Source organism: Dromaius novaehollandiae, chromosome W, assembly GCF_036370855.1.
Source record: "Dromaius novaehollandiae isolate bDroNov1 chromosome W, bDroNov1.hap1, whole genome shotgun sequence".
In the NCBI taxonomy this organism is placed as follows: domain Eukaryota; kingdom Metazoa; phylum Chordata; class Aves; order Casuariiformes; family Dromaiidae; genus Dromaius; species Dromaius novaehollandiae.
In genome coordinates this window covers 35,543,767-35,564,367 of record NC_088130.1, presented here as the reverse complement: position 1 = coordinate 35,564,367, position 20,601 = coordinate 35,543,767, and the positions used below count along the sequence as shown (strand labels likewise).

The 20,601-nt window shown below is 37.7% G+C and overlaps 1 protein-coding gene across 5 annotated transcripts in view; it reads right to left on the bottom strand.

Annotated features, from left to right (window-relative positions):
* The window catches only part of LOC112980278 (multiple C2 and transmembrane domain-containing protein 1), a 286,913-nt gene that overhangs the window by 170,575 nt on the left and 95,737 nt on the right, over positions 1–20,601 (bottom strand). For all 5 annotated transcript variants that reach the window (XM_064499933.1, XM_064499935.1, XM_064499934.1 and 2 more), the window contains exon 2: positions 9,362–9,476. In XM_064499933.1, coding sequence (XP_064356003.1) covers positions 9,362–9,476 — 115 coding nt within the window. The remainder of the gene's footprint in view (positions 1–9,361; positions 9,477–20,601) is intronic.

Sequence of the window (20,601 nt, the reverse complement as noted above, 5' to 3'; positions counted from 1 at the left end):
CAAAAAAAAAAGATTAATTCAAATTACCTAGCAATGTGAATGCAAAGTAGATTATCTGAATCAAACTAAACCTCTGTGTAGACACCTGATACAGAATTAATATCCTTAATTAACACCCACCATAAAGGTCACGGTGATCTGAACCAGATGGCTGATACAAAGAGAAGTAATGTCATTTCAGTAATTCACTTAAAAATGAATTTAGATTAATTTTCCTGAGTGTTCCGATATTAAAACAACTTTTCTTTTTAGCTTTAACTTTTTATGAGGCTTGAATTAAATAGTCTGTGCCTTTTTTTCAAATAGACTACTCCCGCTGTCTGCTGCCTCTGCACTCTCCAGTCTACAGTGAATCTGCAGGTCTCTTGTCCAAACCAAAGCAAGTCCACAGCAGCATCACTAGTTACTAAAAGCAACCTTGTGTTAGGAGCAGATATTGACATCCAAACCTCAGTGTGTTATCTAAGCTCACTTCATAGTATGAGAAAAGAAACATGCTGTCCTAAAGTAGAGCATTAAAACAGCTCAGATGGTGCCTAGGATGAGTAGCTCAGACACAGACTTCTGTATTCAAACATATAAAGTTAGAAGGGTGAATCCCACTTCAAGAAACAGAAAATCACAGGGGAAAGAACAGTACTCTTGTTAGGAAGTGCATCATAATTAAAATTATTTTTAGTGTTATCTCTATTACAGTAATGTCACAAATCAAGATGAAGGCCTGAACCTGCTAGATACCATTTGGCAAAACAAAAACATAGATAGTTGCTCTCTCCCAGAGGTTCATAATTTGTCTAGAAAAAAAAGACAAGACAGTCCTGCTTCAAAAACTTGGGTGAAATTTCCTGAAAATATCTGTAAAGAAAGCTCATTGCTCTCCTTCACAGCCTTAAAACTTTCCATTGCTGCGATGGCTTCAAAGTCTCATCAACAAATCGCTTGATAATATGCCAAGATCCTTAGCATCTCACTAACCCTGTCCCTTCCTGTCTATTTCCATCCACCTCTTGTCTCTTGATTTGCTATTTAGATTTTGAAAACATTGGGAAATTACCATCTTTCTTCCTGTATTTATGTGCACTGCCACTCCTAGGCACTGTAGCAATGAAAATGAAATAATATCACAAGAAATGAAAAAGAGGTCTCAGATTTAAAAAAGAGATAATGGCTTTTCTGATTAACCCTGTTAATAAAACAAGTTAGTGACATGTTTTTCATGTTAATAAACATGAAAATAGGTGGAAGATTTATTAAATATAGACCACAATTGTGCATTGTCTTCCTTTATTGGTACCTTCATTGTGATTGATTCTTTTCTTTAGTAGTGAAGTGGGTGCAGGAAATACTGGAGAAAAGTAACTATGTTTAGAAAAACAAATTTATTCTAAATGGCAAAAGCCAGGACCATCTTGCATCATTTCAGCTTTAGACTGGATCAAATAATTCTGTCAGTGATCCTCAATATTTATCTCCTTTCAAATCAAACCACTCTTTAGCCATGTGTTAGATGACCTATTTTTTTCATATCTAACAGTTGCAAAGGTTCAAAATAGTGTTCAGGTGAGACATCCTAGATTTGCCTAACCCCTGTGGTGCAGAAGACTTAAGATTTGAACCGACCCAACTTTAGGGAGTGAAAGTCACATAAAACTGCCCAAAACTGGAAACTCCCACTAGGACAAAAAAATGAAAAGTTATCACGAGTTGTCATGCAAACTGTTGTATTTAGACTTCACATATAATTTATTGACTGTATACAGAAAAGCTGTAACATTACCGTCTACAAATGAAGACCTCCTTCACCGTGTTTAACATTTTAAAATATTACAAAATACTTTTGTTAAAACATCTCTTCCTAATATCTGTGGGATTCGTGACTACAGGAAGGTGTGAAAAATAGCAGTTTTTCTTCAATGTCATGAAGAAGGAACTCCGCTCCTCTCCAATCCCTTTTAATTTTATTAAGATACCCCTGAGAAAATGCTGGATCTTCTGCTAGCCAAACAAAAGCAACAGAGCTTTCAATGGTCAGCATTAATTCGGAAAAACATGGATATTTATTTTATTTGTAAAGCATGGTTGAATCATTTAAATAAGATTTAAGCATGATTCTTATTAATATGTATTAATTTAAACAGAGGTACATGCAGTAATCAAATGAAACAGTTTGCTCTCCTCCTAAAATTTACAAATAAATTATAAAGTTCCTGGAGTTATTTAAAACTTGACCATTTATTTTTCCAAGACACCTAGCTTTTGCAAAATCAGTCAGAAGTTTCTACGGCGACAGAGGACTCCTGTTTCCTTTATCGAAAGGATACAGCTCACTGCAGGTCTTATACATTATTCTCCAGTTTTACAGAAGTCATCTTTTTTACATCTACTTGTAATGGACAAAACTGGTAAGTTGCCCTTTGTCAATATAACAATATAGTCAATAACTTTTCTTTCTAGTAAAGCACTGAAGTTTCTGTCATTCCCTAGGAATAATGATTTACTATACATTAAATACAAATTTAAATAAACATCAAATAAACAATGACTGAAAAGCTGTAAAAGCTGCATTTTACAGGTGTAAAATGAAAATTCTAGGTAAATAAAAATAGCAGACCATATGTCATGCAAGATAAAAAAAAAAAAAAGTACAATACACATTTAGCACCTCATTTGAAATTGATACTCACTGCATATGCATTCCCACTCAAGTCATGTGAAGGAGACCCTACACTGTGAAGAAACATCCACAGAAACCGAGTATGAGAAACAGGCCTTTAGCTAGTAACTATATTAAAGTTCTTACAACAATATTTTAATTTATTTCCTTGCTTACTTGCATATACTCATCTGAAAAGAACTGATACAATAATATTATGCTAACAAAGCATGGCTTTCTATTCTCTTACAGTGATAAGACATAGAGGTGTAATACCCTTTCTAACGACTTCAAATTAACAGGCGAGATCCTTCCAGCTGAGTCAGGGTGATGCAGACATCCCAAGCCAAGCTGCTGCTACCGGTGATCTGTCAACTTAGCCTCCCCTACCAAGAGCCTACATGAGGGCTACTGAACAGGGGGGACCACTGCAGTGCTACACAATCCTCCCTGGCTAATAGGAAACCTGATCCAGGGACTCTGTCTTTTTAATCTTGGCATCAGTTCCCACTGCGATAGTCCACTCAGGGGCATCACACAACATTTGACACAGACATCAGTTCCCACTGCGATAGTCCACTCAGGGGCATCACACAACATTTGACACAGATTTCTGCATTTTCCATAGCATGGGGTGAATGGGCAGCAGGGGCAACATTTTAAAGAAAACAAACCCAGCACAGCTGTTGTGTAGCAGCTACCCAATAGCCACCCTAATGAATGGAAGTGTAGGCTTTTTGCAGTTCAAAAGCTGTAAACCATACCATTTTAATAACACCTTATATGCTTATGCATTACAGGCTACAATTGACTTGAAATCCTACTAAACTCCCCCACACACACACCCCCTTTTTTCAGTACCATGAAAGTACTCTTGCTTTACCTCCATTACTTTGTAACTAGTGAAATAAGACAACTTAAACCTTTGAGGAAATGTTTACAGCTTGGAAAGACATACCCAGTGCACATCTGTATCTAGAAGGTTATCTAGAGATGTATCCAGGAACATACATGTTTCTTCCCCTCTTATGATTATTCATGTTCTTTAAGAACAGAAGCTATTAAGAAGGAATGAAGGCTTCACCTCCACAAGTATCACCAATAAACATCCTGCAGTCTACAACACTAGCATCGCATTCCACATGTCTAGAAAAGAAAGTTCATTTAACTATGCAACACACTGTGATGTGAAATTGAATATTAAACAAGTTCCTACAACACTTGAAGGACAAGTAACATGGCAATGAAACTGAAGGATGAGAAATTGTTTGTGATTCATTATTGAATAAATGCAGTTACTGAATAATGAACTCCATGGTGCATTCGTCATGGAAAAGAAAGGGAGGGAATATCTTTTACACACTTAAACCAGACATAGCCATTTCTAAAGGATGGTTTAAGAAAAAAGAAAAGCATGCAAGAGAGCGCACGTGCATGAGAGCACACACACACAGATTAAAAAGAGCAAAAAGAAAGCTCTCTAGTGCTATCATCAGCATCTTCTGTCAGGCCAACTGCAAGCACATTTAAATTATTTTTATCCTTTCCTGAACTAATAAAAAGGGAATCACAGCTACAATTTTCTAGCTTGCAAGGAAGAAGTTCCCTGACAATTTACAAGGAAGAACCTGAATACAAATAGAAAGCTATGTCATGTATGCTTTGGATTAACTGTATTTGTTAACTAACGTTACTCCTTCCTTGATAAATCCTAAGTCATAGGAATAATGGTGGTAGAATAGGACACCTCCCCCCGCCAAACACACACACACATTATAGCCTATAAGCATCTTACGGTACTTCTACCAGACTAGAGGGGAAGTTGGCCTCCAACACAAATTTGGGCTCATCTACACTTGATTGCCACCACTCAACCCAGTCCTTCCTTTCTTGCCAATCTCATGGTGGTAGCTCACATCAAAGCCTCCGCATTGTGCTACTTCTGCGAAAAGTGGGGCTCTTCTACAGATGAAACAAAGTAAAGTTTTGTACTCCTTCGACTACCTGTATCTGTCTTTTGACTATTTCCATATGCTTAGATTATAAATGCAACAGGCAAAGGACTGTGCTCTCGATTAAGGTCCATGAGCCCCTATTTAGGACTTGACAACAAGTAATAAAAATACAAGCCTAGCAAGAGCTTTAGATCATCTCAGAAGAAATATAGCAGCCCTTTCCATAAGTCTGAGTTTCTGCACAGTCCAGTTGGGACTAGAGGATCATATTACAGAGAACAACATTGGTTTGGTTTTCCTGGGCTGAAATCAAACTCTGAGCACAATTGTTACTGAAATCATTCATTTTTAGACAGACCAGCTCTGAAGTTTTACGACTATAAAACCTGACAGAAGACAGAGATAGATAGTCTCAGGAATGCAATGTTTCCAGTCATGTGGTTTTTCCAGGTCTTAACAACAGAGATTTTTTACTATTCTTAGGCAGAAGGGTTATTTCCCATCATTTCCATCTTTTGGCCTTTAAGTTATTTATGCAGCAACTGATATTCACCAAACGCTGTGTTAAAAGGAACTGATAATATTGATGATATACAGCAGTCAAACAAGGAATACTTACAGTAATATCACCAACCTCTCCTGTTAGCAGGACTCCAATTTATTATGAGAGCTAACAAGAATACGACCATAGGAAGACAGCTAGAAATTACTACAGCAGGCAAACATCATCCAAACAGATGCCAGCACATAGTATTCTGACTGAAAATAAGCTAACTTCTTAGAATTCCCCTTATTTTGAAGAAGAGTTGATACTCCCAGGCAAACTGATTAAAAAATAACAATGAAAAAGTAACATTCTTGTCAGAGTACAAGTATGCATGTTAGGCGACCACCACTTTCGCATCACAGTATCCTCCATGAATTCTTTAGATTTTAGTGTTTGGCTTTCAACATTAAATGAGTTTTTGACTATACTTCTAGGGCATGATAACACCATTATATGGTTTCTATCACCAGAGGACTTTTGCTGGGTTTATTTCTAACATCCCTTAAATAAAACATCCTGTAAATGTTTTACACAGTACAAATGCTGGCATGCGTTATGTCCAGCTACATGAATTTGCCAACCTCTTATTTCTTGTTTCAGCATCTTATCCTCAGTATCTCCATAATTAAGAAAGACAGCTTTTCAAAAATTACTTCTTCCACACATCCACATTCCCTGGAGTTCTTAAAAATATGCATTATTATGTATACTTCTGATTCAAATAAAACTTAACAAAAACCCTTTGAAACACATTAGTATAACATTCTTACAAACTCTGATTTATAAACTCTGTGTTTTCACCAGCTATGGAATCTTGTATATCATTTCAGTTCTAAATATCAACCCTTGACTGCCATCTAAAAACTAATATTTGATTTCCTTTGTATTAAATACTGTTCAAATTCAGTATCTAATATATTAAAAAACATATCTAACTAAAGAGTTATTTGATGAATGTTCTCATTTAGCGGCATAAGGATACTGATCCAAAAGACCTCTCAAGAATAATTTCGCTTCTGGCTACCTGTTATGTATATAAAGGCTTGGAAAATATATCTTCAAACCTAAGCATATAGTTTCCTTTAGGAAGGACAAAACTAAGCAGATGTTATAAACCCATTTGAGGCCATGACAGAATTCTGCCAGAAGTAAAAATGTAAATGTCTTATCACATAGCTGAGATGCAGCTATGATACCATAGCACAATGGTGCTTGGATAGAAACTTGGATCAGCTTGAAGACAGGATTTCTTGTAAAGATGAGGTTAAAACAAGCAGTTGTGTTTCCTTCTGTCATAATGCACACACAGGAGCACAAATATTGCCTGTGACAATGGTGGCTTTTAATTCCATCATTTGAGAATGCAAATGCAAGATGTTGGTCCTCTCACAAAGAAAGAATGTTCTGTTCTTCTTTTGTTGGAATTATCAACAGCACTATTTATCAACTAATAGCCCTGATTAATGCAGGCACTGCTAGCCACATAAATACAGCTGCAATCTGCTTCCTTTTAAGGATGCTACAGTCTCTTTTTTGGGTAAATTTGGGGAAAACAAGTTTACAGAATATTCAAGACATAAGAATTCAAGTTTGAATTCTAATACTGCAAAACATTCAGTAGCAGGTTTCTGAGAAGATATGTGGAATTTAGTTAAAAAATTAAAGCACAAAAAGCTAAAATTAAAATTGAATTCTCTACCACTGTGTAGCTCAAGCATTCCTTTAGAGTGAAATTCACAGTCCTCAGAGAAATTTCAAGTGTCAGGCTTTAAGCAGAGGATCTGGAAAAAGCTTTGGAGGAAAGGGTTGTTATGGGCTGTAACAGTCTTACAGTAGGAGACTTCTGTGAGCCAGGTCTGTGGCAAATCTCTCAACATCCAGTTTTAATATCTAACACATCTATCCTATTAGCTCCATTTAGCATTTTGATTCTTAAACAAGTTTCCTGTGAACTGTCCCATAATTACTTTCTGACTCATGATGCCTAATGTGAACACTGCTGCAGCTGTAGCTAATGGCACAGAAACATTAGTACTGGCTCAGGCCGAAGTTTCCACAAGCTCACTCTTCTGTCTCCAGCAGGGCCTGAAAGCAGGTGCCTACAGAAAAACCAGAACAGGACAAGCATATACACCACCTCCCTTAACGTCCTCCTAGACATCAAGGATTTGGAGCAGAGATCAAGAGAGGATTTAGACAAAAATGACTTCCCAAATCAAACACCTTCCTCTTACACTTACCACTCAGCAGCTTTCTAAACCCATTAAGTGCGAGCCTGCTGACTGCAAAGCTCCCCAGACTCCAGGTCTGCAAATGTTCATAACTTCCTCACCCCAAGCAACTCTGACAGAAAGGGAAAACAAACAGGGACACAGCACAGGACAGTCATGGCATTCAGTCACCAGTGGATGGGTCCTAGCTTGAGGTCTCCATACAAGGTACTGTTTCGGGAAGCAAGGTCCTGGAAGCGGTCTCAGCTCTGAATTTCTGCAGCCTAACCACTTGGGAACTCAGGAGTGAGCACATCTGCAGTGCCCCACCTGGCCTAAAGCATCTTCTGCACTTTCCTACCTGGGGATCATTTTGGAACAGCAGCAATGCACGTTGTCCTTCCTGGCACACTTACAGCAGCTTGTTAAAACATTCTCTTGACTGCTGAGATGGAGGGCTGAGCTTTTTGAGGAGCAGGAAGAAATTCAGAAAGGGAGCAGTTTCAAAAGCAAAACCAGTACTTGCTCAGCCTTTGGAAAGAAGGTTGTAGGTGTCTACCATCCAAAGAGAATTACAGGCTCCTAAGCAGAGGGACAAGTATGCAATCCAACTCTGGTGTCTGGGCTCCAGGACTAACAGCCACTGAAAAAACACCCTTCTTGTGGTGTTTCCTCCTGGGTAGCTTGAAGAGATTTCCTTGCTGTTCGACTGGCAGGTTTCTGGATTGACCTTTTAAAGTGCTTAACATTTTATATAGCACATCTAGTGGTTAATTCAGAACCTTGGATTCCCCCCTCAAGCAACAGATCTCTTGCACTTTGTTGATTCCAGGCCTAGGTTGCTGTATTATAAATCAAATAAAACAATGCTTTACCTCACATATGAATCATCACATTTATGATCACATTTTTGTTCACTTTTAAACATTATGAATGACGAATATAAATGAATTACAACACTTGTCATTCAGAAACTGGGCAAGCTTCGTGGATGTGCCTCTAGATCATGAAGCAAAAACATCTGAGTATCTATTTTTCATTAACGTCAGGCAAAGTCTACTCGGATATCAATCTATAATGTATATCTTCTACAGCAAAAACATAGGAATTATTCTTGCAACTGTGAGTATATTAAAATTTCAGTTTCGGGGCATAAATATGGAGTAATTTCCCACTAATGTAAGCAGGTACTCCAGGTTTACTGTATTTGAGATCTGAACTGGGCCAAGTAACTCTACCAAGTTAGCATTGAAAAGTTCTGTACAATACTATTTTTACAGTTAAAATTCTATGGCGTGCTCTCTCTCTCTCTCTCACAAGGAATATATTACAGCAAATCAAAAATAGGCTGTAAGTCAGATTTATCATGCTCAGCTTGCTGTTCAGGAAATGGATTACTGACCGATCTACTTTTAAATACAAGCTGCAGTTGCACACACAGAATCAGTAAGACTGCCAAGTGGGTTCCTGCAGGTCCAAGCACCCTTTAGGAATCCTTTCTGTGTCTAAACTACAGTGTGCAGTATATGTCTTAGGGCAAACTATAAAATGCCAATCTGATCAGCAGATTGACCACCAGGTAATGACTGAACTCAAATATTTTGTTTGTTGTTTTTTTAAACAGACCTCCAATTATTTATCAGTTAAGCAGTCAGTTAACAAAATACGTAACTAGCATGCAAGGCAGCAACAATCTGTTCAGTTAATCTATCACACCTTTCTTACATCAAAACATTCCTAAAAGATAGCCAAATTAGCTAACAGCTGAAATGAACCAGTATTAGCTAAATCTCATTAACTCTCCTGTGTGGGTTTAGGTGGCCCTTTACTTTGGGCTTCTGAGAGAACCTTTGCAAAATTTTAAGCAGAGTTAAATACACTTAAAATTCAAACTTATAGCTATCTCTCAAACTTTAATTTTACATGAGAGTATTTATTAATCAAAGAACAAACGACTTGAGAAGTACTAAGGCAATGTTTACCAGCACACACGTACCTCCACGATCCCGTGCTGCTAAATTCTGTCCTCTTCTTAAAGTAATGTCCAACTGGTACATACTGGGATCCGCAGAGGGAAAATCTGCATTACTAGTTCCAACTGAATTTGTTCTCTAGAGGGAGGGAAAAAAAAAATCCAGTTACTAATGTTCCTAAAAGTTTCAGGTAAGTTATATTTTTTCCTCTGGTATTTGCATTCTGTTGAATTTAAGATACAGCCTTAACCCATTCCTCCATCTTAAAACAAATACCCCAACACCAAAGAACACAAGCTTGTCTTCAGCACAACCCCTGAGCACTGAATCCACCAGTTCACATGCCCCAGCCACACACTACTGGTCTGACAGAGCAGAACCAGGAAGGCAAAACCAACCTAGCACTTACAGTACTATTTGGACTAGTAATTACCTGTATTCTCAAAACCTCTATTTAATGGTAATAATCTAGGCATTGAACAAACATTTCTCTCTTCCGGCTATCCATAAATGCGCAGTGATTTTGCCAGCTACTGGATTACTTTGTAAAATGTGTGTTTTTCTAGAGAGTTAGGGGAGAAATGGGGGGGGGGAAGAGGGGGAAACTTTATTAACTTCAGGTGTATCTCTTCATTTGTAATCTGTGACTTCTTAGTTTGAGCAAATGGTTCCTGTGTGCCAGAGCAAAGATAAGACTCCCAAAGTAGTTATTTGTATAAGCTGTAACGCAAAAAATAAATAAATAAAAAGCCAGAACCAAAGGAGCTCTCTGGACTGCATGAATGTAGCCAGACTTCTGTTTCAAGTGATACAGGGGAGAAATTAAATTTCCTGGTATACTTATCAACTTTTGGAAAATAGGTCTTAATACATCCCTTTTTAAGTGCCTTCTAAATACACTTCTTGCTTGAAACATCATATTCAATTTTAAAACTAGAATGGTTATGTTAAAGAATATTGAACTGAAACTTAACTTCTTCTCATATTAGAGAATATTCTCATATTCTCACTTAACACTTCTCATATAAAACTTGCTTAGCATGAGTAGCTACATTTGCTGAAGCCTTAGGCTGCACTCAGATAACATCAGGAACTTCCACCGAGTTCAGTAAGAAAGGGCCCCAGAGCCAGTTCAAGCTGGAAAGGAAGATTACAAGGAAGGCACATCCGTCAGCAGAAGCTGCAACAGTAAAGACCAGGAAAAAACAGCCTGCCTAGAGACGACGACGGGACCCAGCGGAGAACAGGAAGACCCCAGACCCAAATATTACGACTGGTCCGAACCATGGCGTGAGGGGTGGGGAACGTAGACCGTCAGGGTACAATCGCCCAGGGATTTCTTTGTTTGGGGTCCCTCTTTGGAGGCACCCGGCTCGAGCCGTAATTACTGCACGTGCATTGTTAAAATTCATTTAATTTCGCTCCGATTTGGCTCTGAACTTCTCAGTGGGAACTGAGGGTTGGACCCTGTTACAGTGGCTGGTGAGCCTAATTTTCCATAACAGTTATGTCTATTATACATTCACAGTATGCACAGAAGCTTCATATATTATACACAGTGTAGCACCATCATCACACATTTTAATGCTAAAATATAAATTTATAAGACTAGTGCTATCAATATTTTATTATGTGAATATAGGTCCTCTATGGGGGGAGGGGCAGAGGGAGGAAGGAAGCAGCGTGATAGAGACATCTCGGAGAAGCATACAGGTCCAACGAGAAACTTTTGTCGTCATTTCTCTTCCTAACCCTCCCTCCCCTTTAAGGGCAATAATACATCAAAAGTATTACAAAAATTACAAAATAAAGCAAATTTAACACATGCTTTAGTCTTGTATGCCAGCGTCACGACCCTGAGCCTAGCATGTTACCTCCTGTTGCAGCACACGCTGCTGGCCAAACCACATATCAAGACGCTCATCAGTTCCACAGAAACAACTTTTCTTACAACTACTGCACTTAAGAATAATCTATGAGCTTTGATATTTTCTTTTTTTTTGGTGGGGGTTGATGGTGGTAAGGAAATCTCTCAATATTTATCTTCCAATTCTGTGGTACCTTGGTCCTTTTAAAGTAATCATTTAAATAAGTCTGAAATTATCAAGAGACCTCATGAGACTCTCACAGAAGTCACCCACAGCCGCCTTCTAAATAACCATCTCCTCACCCATCGTCTTGCTTTTTCTTTCTTTTCCTACAAGGTACTGACCGCAAAAAGATACAAGGCTGACAATAAGGGAAACCAAAATCCACCCCCCCTCCCCCCCAGTGCTGCAGTGCTCGTGCTAGAGCACAGCCAGAAATAAGGCAAACTGGCACGGCCCTGAGCCTCAGCCTCGGCCCACAAACAGCTCATCAGGGTATTGTGCAAGAAGAAACTTGGGTTTGGGAGTAAATAACAAGCACTAAGATTTTCCTTCCCCTTTCTTGCCCTTCTACATGAGCTTGCTAATACGAAAGAAAAAATCATGATCTCTCCCCACATTTATCAACTCCTCCCCGATTCTTTCCCACGGTCCTCCTGCCTCTCTTCCCCTCCTGGCTACAACAGGAGCTCTGCATGAAAACTTACAGTTTAAACAGTTTCATGCTTCTCTCCCTTTTCCCCTTTCTCACCTCCTTTTTGGTGCCCTTCCTTTTTTCTTGCATTGAAACTTGATTTCCCTTTTTTAATTTTTACAGTAATTATTCAGAGGGTTGCTCCAGGAGGCTAAAAACACTTCAGTAAGCAATGTAACAAGTCCACAGAACATACATACACAGTGTTACACAAATAAAATAAGGAAATAGATATTAACTGTCCATCAAGTATTAGAAAGTGAAACCTGTATTTTTGCATCAGAAAAGCATTTGAAGTATATAATTAAAACACAGGTTGTCATAGTAAACAACTATCAAAGAATAATTTTCAACCACCTTTTAAAATTAACATATTTCACTATTAAAGCATCAACCAGTAAAAAGCAACAACAACAACAATGCACTACTGTGTGTTCTGCAGCAGAGCTAAAGTTAGAAAACTTCGGACAAGAAACTTAAGAGTGTACATCAAAGCACTACACTTGCCCTAGTCATGTAATAGTTTTCAAAAACACATTTGCTTAACTGCCATGTTCTACCTAATGACATCAAGAAAAACATGTTCTCTGTAGCCAGAAAAAAACCCTCATCACAACCAGAAGCGGTTGTGGCCTGCAACGCTGTTTCACACTTCTGACACCAAGTCTTCTGACAAAGCTAGCTCATGGAAGGAGACCCTGGCTTCATTTTCAGTGTCTACACACAAGGTCTTGAACATACTTTTACTTTATTAAGTCTTTAATAAAAATGTTGATATTCCAGTCTGAAAGTATAAAGTCAATTTATTAATCATTATTTCACTTTTGAATAAAGAAAGATCTTCTGAGGGAAGGCAATGCCTGAATTTGTGTCTTTTAATTCATTTTTATTAGTGGTCTGTCATTATTTTACTTTAAAATATTCTTCTTAGTAAAATAATGGCCAAATTTTAGACTTTACAATCTCCCATAAAATCCCTACTAATTTGGTTCAAAGGAAAATTTTTATTTGTCACTACAAACACTGTTGCTGAAGTCACTGTATACAGTGAACTTTGACAGCTTAAAGAGCTCTGATCACCATTAAAATGCTTCATGTGAAGAAGGTCAAGACAGGGATCTCAATAATCACCTCTCCTCTGTTATGCTCTCATGTTTAATAGATGTTAAACTCCCTCGGGCTGTTCTCTTACTGAACAGTACGAGCAACAGTATGAGCTACTTTGACTTTAGGTGACGCATCCATGGTAAGTTTTACAATAGCCTAGATTTACAACGAATGAATCTGCAGCTACAATTCACTACTGACTCATGATATGTTAAATAGATGCTCTAATACGTAAAATACATAACATGGCTAAGTTGAGCTGAACAGAGAGCTCACACTAGCTGCATTTCTGATGACCTCTTTAAGTGGCACTCCTCCTTTAAGCATGTTTTTCAAGATATCTACGCTATACAAACTCATCCAGAATCTGAAAGAAGATTATTTCCAATAGCTTAAACCCAGGAAGCATTAATAAATCATTTTTCAGCTCAGTTTCAATTCAGGCTAACAGCAGTTAGTTAGCTGGTTTATTAGCTCTAAGTTAGTTGAACCCCATTACATTAGAGGGCTACATAACGCGGGCCCATGATGGACTCTCAATAAGCTAGAATGGCAGAATTGGAGAATTAGTAATTTTTAAATAGAAAAAACTCAATACTCTGTTGTAAGACCAAAAATCATATACAGCATTATATATATACATAAAAGCATACTCATCATTAAGCTAAGCTGTTTGTTTAAAAACGTAAAATAAGATGTTTTCTAAAGTTTAGCCATGTACTGAAACATCAGCCATTCTGAAGACACAAAACACTGTGGTGAGCTCAGGAAGAACATGCCCTGGCCCTAGTCTTGTCTTGCTGCCGTGCTACCGGCCACACAAAGTACCGCAGTAGAGAATGTGAGCACCTTCACATAAAGAAAGGCTCTTTATTGTGCAACTATGTGTATAGAAATCAAAGTGTTATCATTCAAGGAAATGAAATTGTTCCTTGGTCTTCTAACGCTTGGTGTTATCATCTGCTCAGGAGGTTCTGCTATCCAAGCTGACACAAAGTGCAAACTATTTTCAAAATGAAGATAAAAGATTTTCATTTTTTAATTTGGTAGCCTCTCTGATTTCTATGGGATATAAAGGGGAAAAAATAAATGTGTGGCTGTGTGCATATATACATATATATAAAAATCAATCAAATGTTCTCCAAAGAATTTCTAGAGCACCTAGAAAATCAGGCTGCAGTTATATCACACCACTGTTCAATGTTAAACCCTTTCAGATCCGCTGAAGTGAAAAACCAGGTAAATACCTTCACCTCTGTTTTTCATACCATGAGACCCCCTTTGCTGTATGAGCCCAATTTAACAATTTAATGACTAGGTGAACAGGGTTTTTTTTGTTTGTTTGTTTTTTGTTTTTTTTAACAGCTAAACATATCTGGATTATGTAAAGGGACTGTAACTAACTGTTATGTAGCTAACTACTATGTCAGGCCAGTAGCTACATCAGTAACAAAGCCAAACAGCTGTGCAATTTTATGGTAAATCCAGTATTTCTACTTTGGCAAGTATTCACTAGTCAGAGCACAGTTTCAGCTCAATGGGGAAGAAAAAAAATGAGGCCACTCTGAAACTGATGGGATTACTAAAATCACCACCATGCCCACATGATATTTTTATAAAAAATATGTTTTTAAAATATCTTTTTAAAAAATATATTTTTATAAAAACCAAAATCAGAGTTACGATAATGTCCTAAACACTTTGTAGCATGCTAGTGTTCTGGTTGATGGCAAGTCAGCAAAAGTTGAGGAATTTTTGAAGTAAAGAGAACTAAATCCCTTTTCATCTCTCATCCAACCTGATTTCTCTATTCCATAGGTAAATAAGCAGCTATAAAGTGAGTATATTTCAATACAAATATAAAAGAGCTTTCTGGGATTTTAAATATTATTGGAAACGTGCAGAGATTAGCAGCATTTTATACAGGCTATCAATAGGCTTTCCGATTAACCACAAAGGTGCTTCAGATAAGACTTGCTACTGTTGAAGTTTGTCAGGTAGCAGATGTTTCCCACAGATACGATATGACTGTTTACAACTAATATGTAAAGCCTCAACTTTGGTTGTCAAGGTTTTGATTTGGATAAAATGTACTGATGAACTGTAAAGTCAGATTTTGTATGTCTGCTCCTTCCTTTTATGGTCATATCCTGTTTTGGGATGGAAATCTGTTTGCCACCATTTATTCACTCAAATCTACTATAAAATTTCACTCCTGCAGTATCACTTACAGAGACCAAGGTAGTGAAAGAGGCATAAAACAGAACAACAAGCAAGCTCTCCTCCTCCTCCAGAGTGGTAAGTTTATGCTCAGGTAAAGCAACCACAACTTATTTTTGTCACGCTTCATCCTGCCTCCCCCCTGCCACACACACGTTATCATGCCCCCTTGCTGCATCCCAGACTGGAAGCTCTCAGCCGGGACTCTGCTCCATGAGAAGTGGCTGCTGCAACCACCGCAAGTCCTTCTGGGCTCATCGCGGTCCCTTACAGTCACAAGAGTTCACCACACAAGAAATAGGCACAGGGCTTTAGACTAAGCTTTTCAAGGACTGAAGAAAGGCGGTTTTCTTATTTCAGTAAGAACTGACAATTCTTCTGTGTTTTCCAACTTTTTCCTCTTTTGATCCATAGAAGTATTTTGCCTCAAGCTCCATTTCATTAACTTCTTGTAAAGGGTTGTGTAAAAGTTCTTCTGAAAGTCCAAACAAAATTTTACCACTTTGCTTCCCTTTTTGTGGTACTGTTTTGATGGATTAAAAGCTTTTTAGTGTATTACTGAGGCACAACTCCTTTTCTAGGAGACATGAGGTTAGAACTATTATATTTGATATTTCAACTGCTATCATGAATTTGTAACTAGCTTTTAATCAAGATAGGAAGTACAAAAGTATCAACATCAGTCCATTGCCTTTAAAATTACAGGGTTTTTTTTCCTCCACTGCTCCAGTATAGTTCCTGTTTTCAGATAAATCTGATTTTGCTAAAAAATTCAGCCAGTTTATTCTTAAATTCTTCAGAACGCTTCAGTGCTGCTCTCCGAATAAAGCGACTACCAGTTTGCTTAGATTTTTTTTTTTTCCCAAAGCACCTTCCTCTCTGATAATACTTTCTCATTAAACTAGGAAATTGCACAGCCGGAATAAGCTCTTCTCCAACAGCTTGTGGGGTGGAGGCTGATATAAAGAAATCCCTTTGCCTGCAGCAGCGGTTCTATGTTCCTTAACAACGGAAGGAAAGCGCCTCTTGCCCCTGCATGGGCCTTTTGAGAAGCTGGTTGCTGAAGCTGAAGGGAGGGATGCGTTGTATATAATTCCCTTTTGAATAACATTACAGAGGAGATCAGTATGCTAGATAAATCAGTGCACTTCTAATTCAACATAGCTAATTGAAACTTCAGATTAGCACAATGGCTAGGGCACTCTTACTGCTTTCTCTTAGAAAAATCCTTTGTGACACAGAAGGAAACATTCTGCTGTGTTTATAACAAAATCACCATCTATTTTCTCCAAAAGGTACCTATGTTTCTAAGTGACACTTTTGGCTATACAACAGCAACCTACACAAGGCACTCAACAAAAATAGCCCTAACCCTGCAAATGCGTATCCAGATATACATATTTGAATAGGACCCAAATACACAGGAATATTATCACCCTATTCCTTCATATCACTAAACTCTTAGGTTGTTACTTCTGTGAAAATTAACATTGTGAACTACCATTTCAGAAAATTAATGCAAGAAAAAGAATTTACTTACAACATGGTTGTGAAATCCAGGATAAATGGAAGCTTCAAAAGTACTGGAGGAAAATATTTTTTAAATATATTATCAAAATCATTTTGCCTTTACCACCTAAAAAAGTTCAGGTGTTTATTCATGCAAACCTGAAAGCTAAGTCCACAGAAAAAGAATTTTTTCCTGACTGCATATAGTCATCTCATTTGTATTAAAGCACAAGAAAAGCTTTATCTTCTGGCACCAAAGGCACAAAACTTCTGACTTCAGTTCAGTGACTAAAAAAATGTCAAAACTGTATTCTATAAGGTATCTAATACCTTGAGATAAGTACAGACCTTTTTGGCAGTTTTACTCTGTGCAACGAATACAGAGGATGCTGATCTGGCACAGCTTTCAAAGGAAAAATATAGAGTACGAAAGGTGGGAAGGCCTGCCTGCCTTTTTTTTTTCCCTGACATGTTCCCAGTGCAAAATTATTCCAGTTAAATCAGCATTATCTGAATATACTAAAAGTATCTTTCCAGAAGCATCTTTCCTTGCTGCATGGAAACTAGTAACTGTACTGAAGGGTACCACGGAATATAAATACAGTATCAAAAGTATAATTACTCATCAGGGACTCTGCTTGAATGGAGCAAAGAATTTGCAAGCAGCAATTATAATTGAGATCACTTTGATTTGATCTGAAAAAAACACTTCAAAAAACTGGAAACTAAATTCATCCTAAACCATATTCAGGTCAAGCCGACACTCAAAAATACAAAATACTAAGATTCTTCATTACAGACGCTTCCAAAGTCTCTAAACAAAACACTGACTGTTTTTGTTCCTTTAAATACATTTTCTTGTACAATGCTTAACAGTCTTTATACATGCTGCAGCAGGGATAGGCTAGCTGACTTTTTAAAGTCCCTCACAACCTTATTATCTATATTTTATTTAGGTAGATTCCACACTCATTTTTGAGAGTCTCAACATCTGCCCAATTTATTATTAAGATGTTAGGAGCACAGTCCTAAGGAAGTACCTTTTTTCAGTGTTCCACAGTAAATTAAGCTTTGCTATTACTCCGAGAAGATGATGCTACATTATCTTAGGCCGATTATATCTCTTGCTAATGTACTGGAACAGTCTGACATCCACAGTTACAGCACATCCTTCATACAGCTGCATTCTCTTTTATTCTCTTTTACAGACCTATTCCAAATGCACTTTGCAAAGCCAAACTTTTATATTCAAGTCTGTTGAGACACGTTTATGCACATTACTTTTTACTAAACAAACCACAACCTCACAGCTAATATATTGTCCATGCAACCTCCTAAACTCAGCAGAGATGCCTACTGCAAAATCATTGATAACAGAATGAGATGTAAAGTAATGACTGCATATACATTTTCTGCAATCATCTATCCAACCAGATAACTGAGCATCTCGGAGGCTAAGAACCTTAGTCTGCCTGGAAGGTGCCAATTAAGGAGTAATTTACTGTTTCCAATTTTGGATATGATAAAAATAGTCTTCCATACTGGAAACATGCATAATACTATACAGCTGAACAGTCTGAAAAAAAATTATTTAAGTCATACTTTTTTCCTATCTACTGCAAAGCCCAGAACTCTTAAATGATACTTTACGATATTCCTCCCCTTGTCATAACCAACTAAACTGTTTAAGTACAGGGGAAAAAAATTAATGGATGCTTTCCTGAGTTAGGAGCTACAATGGCGAAGCACTTCAAAATTAACATTTGTGTAATTGATGATCCACAATGGAGAACTCCACACTGGGAATGATGACCAATACTGAAATGTGGTATTACTGGTCCATGATACTAGAGATTTCAGTTCTTCAAAGTGAGGATTTTCATATTTCTAGGCATAGATTTACTGCTCGGACCTTTCAAGAGCTTAATGGAGGCTCCAATGATTGGAGCCAGCTAGTATAGAAGTACTGTTATAGGTCTACTGTTCTTTAACTCCATCCTAATAAATATACACAGTTCCCAGGAGAGAACTCAATTGTAGAATGGGATACAGTTTGCAAGGAAACGCAGCAGTGGTGCTTTTTGGCAGGAGAGCAGGAGGATGCCCAGGTTTCCAGTGGTAAAAGTCACTGTTCCCTGGTCCATGCCTAATGCAAAAAAGCAGGCCTAGTCTTTCAGAGATTTGGCAAACTGCTCACAACATTTCAGCTCCATCACTGACTGATACAAGATGACAAAAGGGAGGAAGGAATCTGGTCGGAAGTTCTCCAAAGTGTCCTAAAAGCCTGTCAAAATTGAGACTGCACAATATCAAACCCCTTAAGAATTTATTGGAATCTTGTACTGATGTATCACATGCTAGAGGGAAAGAAATATCTATTCAAAGAGAAAAGACAAAACTCAAACTCCTACTGATTTCTTAAGCAAAAATGAATCCATTATGAGCTGCAGTATCCACCACAGAGCACAAGTGTTCTGCAGTGTACATATCTGCTCAGGGGCTGGCATCACCAAATGCCAGATAAAATGGAAAAGTTCTTTTCAGTGAACATTACTTAGTGCCTTTCTGGCAAGCATCAGAAAATGACAGGATAACTCCCAGCCTCCAGAGTAAATCCCTATTGCCATAAATTATTAATCAGGGCCAGAGAAAATGAAATTAAATGCAGGCAGCTTTCAGATAGAAAGTCAGTCAGTAGACTAGTGAAGCAATGATGAAGCTCTTTCAGACGAGCCAACAGAAGATGCAGAATGCTTTCCCTTAGAAGAGTTATGACTTCTTTTCTTCTAGTAATTACCAATGACAGGTTCTTCTCAATAATAATAAAAATAATAAAAAAATAAAAAAGAGTTGAAATTGTTTATTAAGCTGTATCTTAAAATGCCTGAGTTTCTAGGCAGTGAATAAATGCCTAACCTTTGATGACTCTTGGAGGCTTGTTTACTGGTTGTTCATCAACTCTCTGGGGTGCCAGTGGTTGCCTGCTTTGAGTCTGTATTGCATGCACCTAATGAGTACTTCTTTTCAGGCTGCTTGACAAAATGGCCACCTATTCAGGCTGACAGAAGTTCTTTTCTAGTCCTGCAACAGGTTTTCGACAAAACACAATCTAAGAGAATTTCATTTATTGAAAAGCATGGACAGCCAACAATCTCAGAGTGAACAATTTCTTAGTGCGAGTATCAGGCAGTGTAGCCTTTCTCTTCAATCAGTCATGGAAGAGCTTACAGCTGCTTCCAGTTATAGAAAAGGGGCTGTTACCACAGCTTCGTCATCTGGAGATGGATGAAGAACTTTGAGTTATTAGCTGTTTTAGGCCTTGAATTTCTTAAGTGGACAGCTTATGTTCAAGACTTGACTCTTCTGAAAGATGTTTCCCTTCTCAACTCATGAGGAGATACAGTTCTGATTCATGAATAATTTGTAAATGTAGTCTACTAATAACTCTCCAAGGAGCCCCAACATTTTAAAAGCACTGGGAACTATTCCCAAATGACACCAGTGATAAAGATACATATATGAACCCTTATCGTATTTATCAACCATCCATTTAAGAAACTTTTCCAAGCATAAGAGCAAAAATAGACTGTCATTTTTCAGGAGACAACTGTTCATATTGTCTTGTGAATTTACACTGTGAAAAAAGTTCTGGTCATTTCCTTAATGCAAATAGCATCATCACAAAAACAAGCACAGTTCTCTGAAGATATGTTTGTTCTATCATCTTTGAGTAAAGCAAGAGTATTGCTATAGTAATATAAAGAAATTTCCAGAAGTAAACTAATTCGTGAGCACCAACAAATCCGGCATCATTATAACTGGACAAGCTAATTGTGAATGGGCAATATCAGGAAATTAAGCAGAA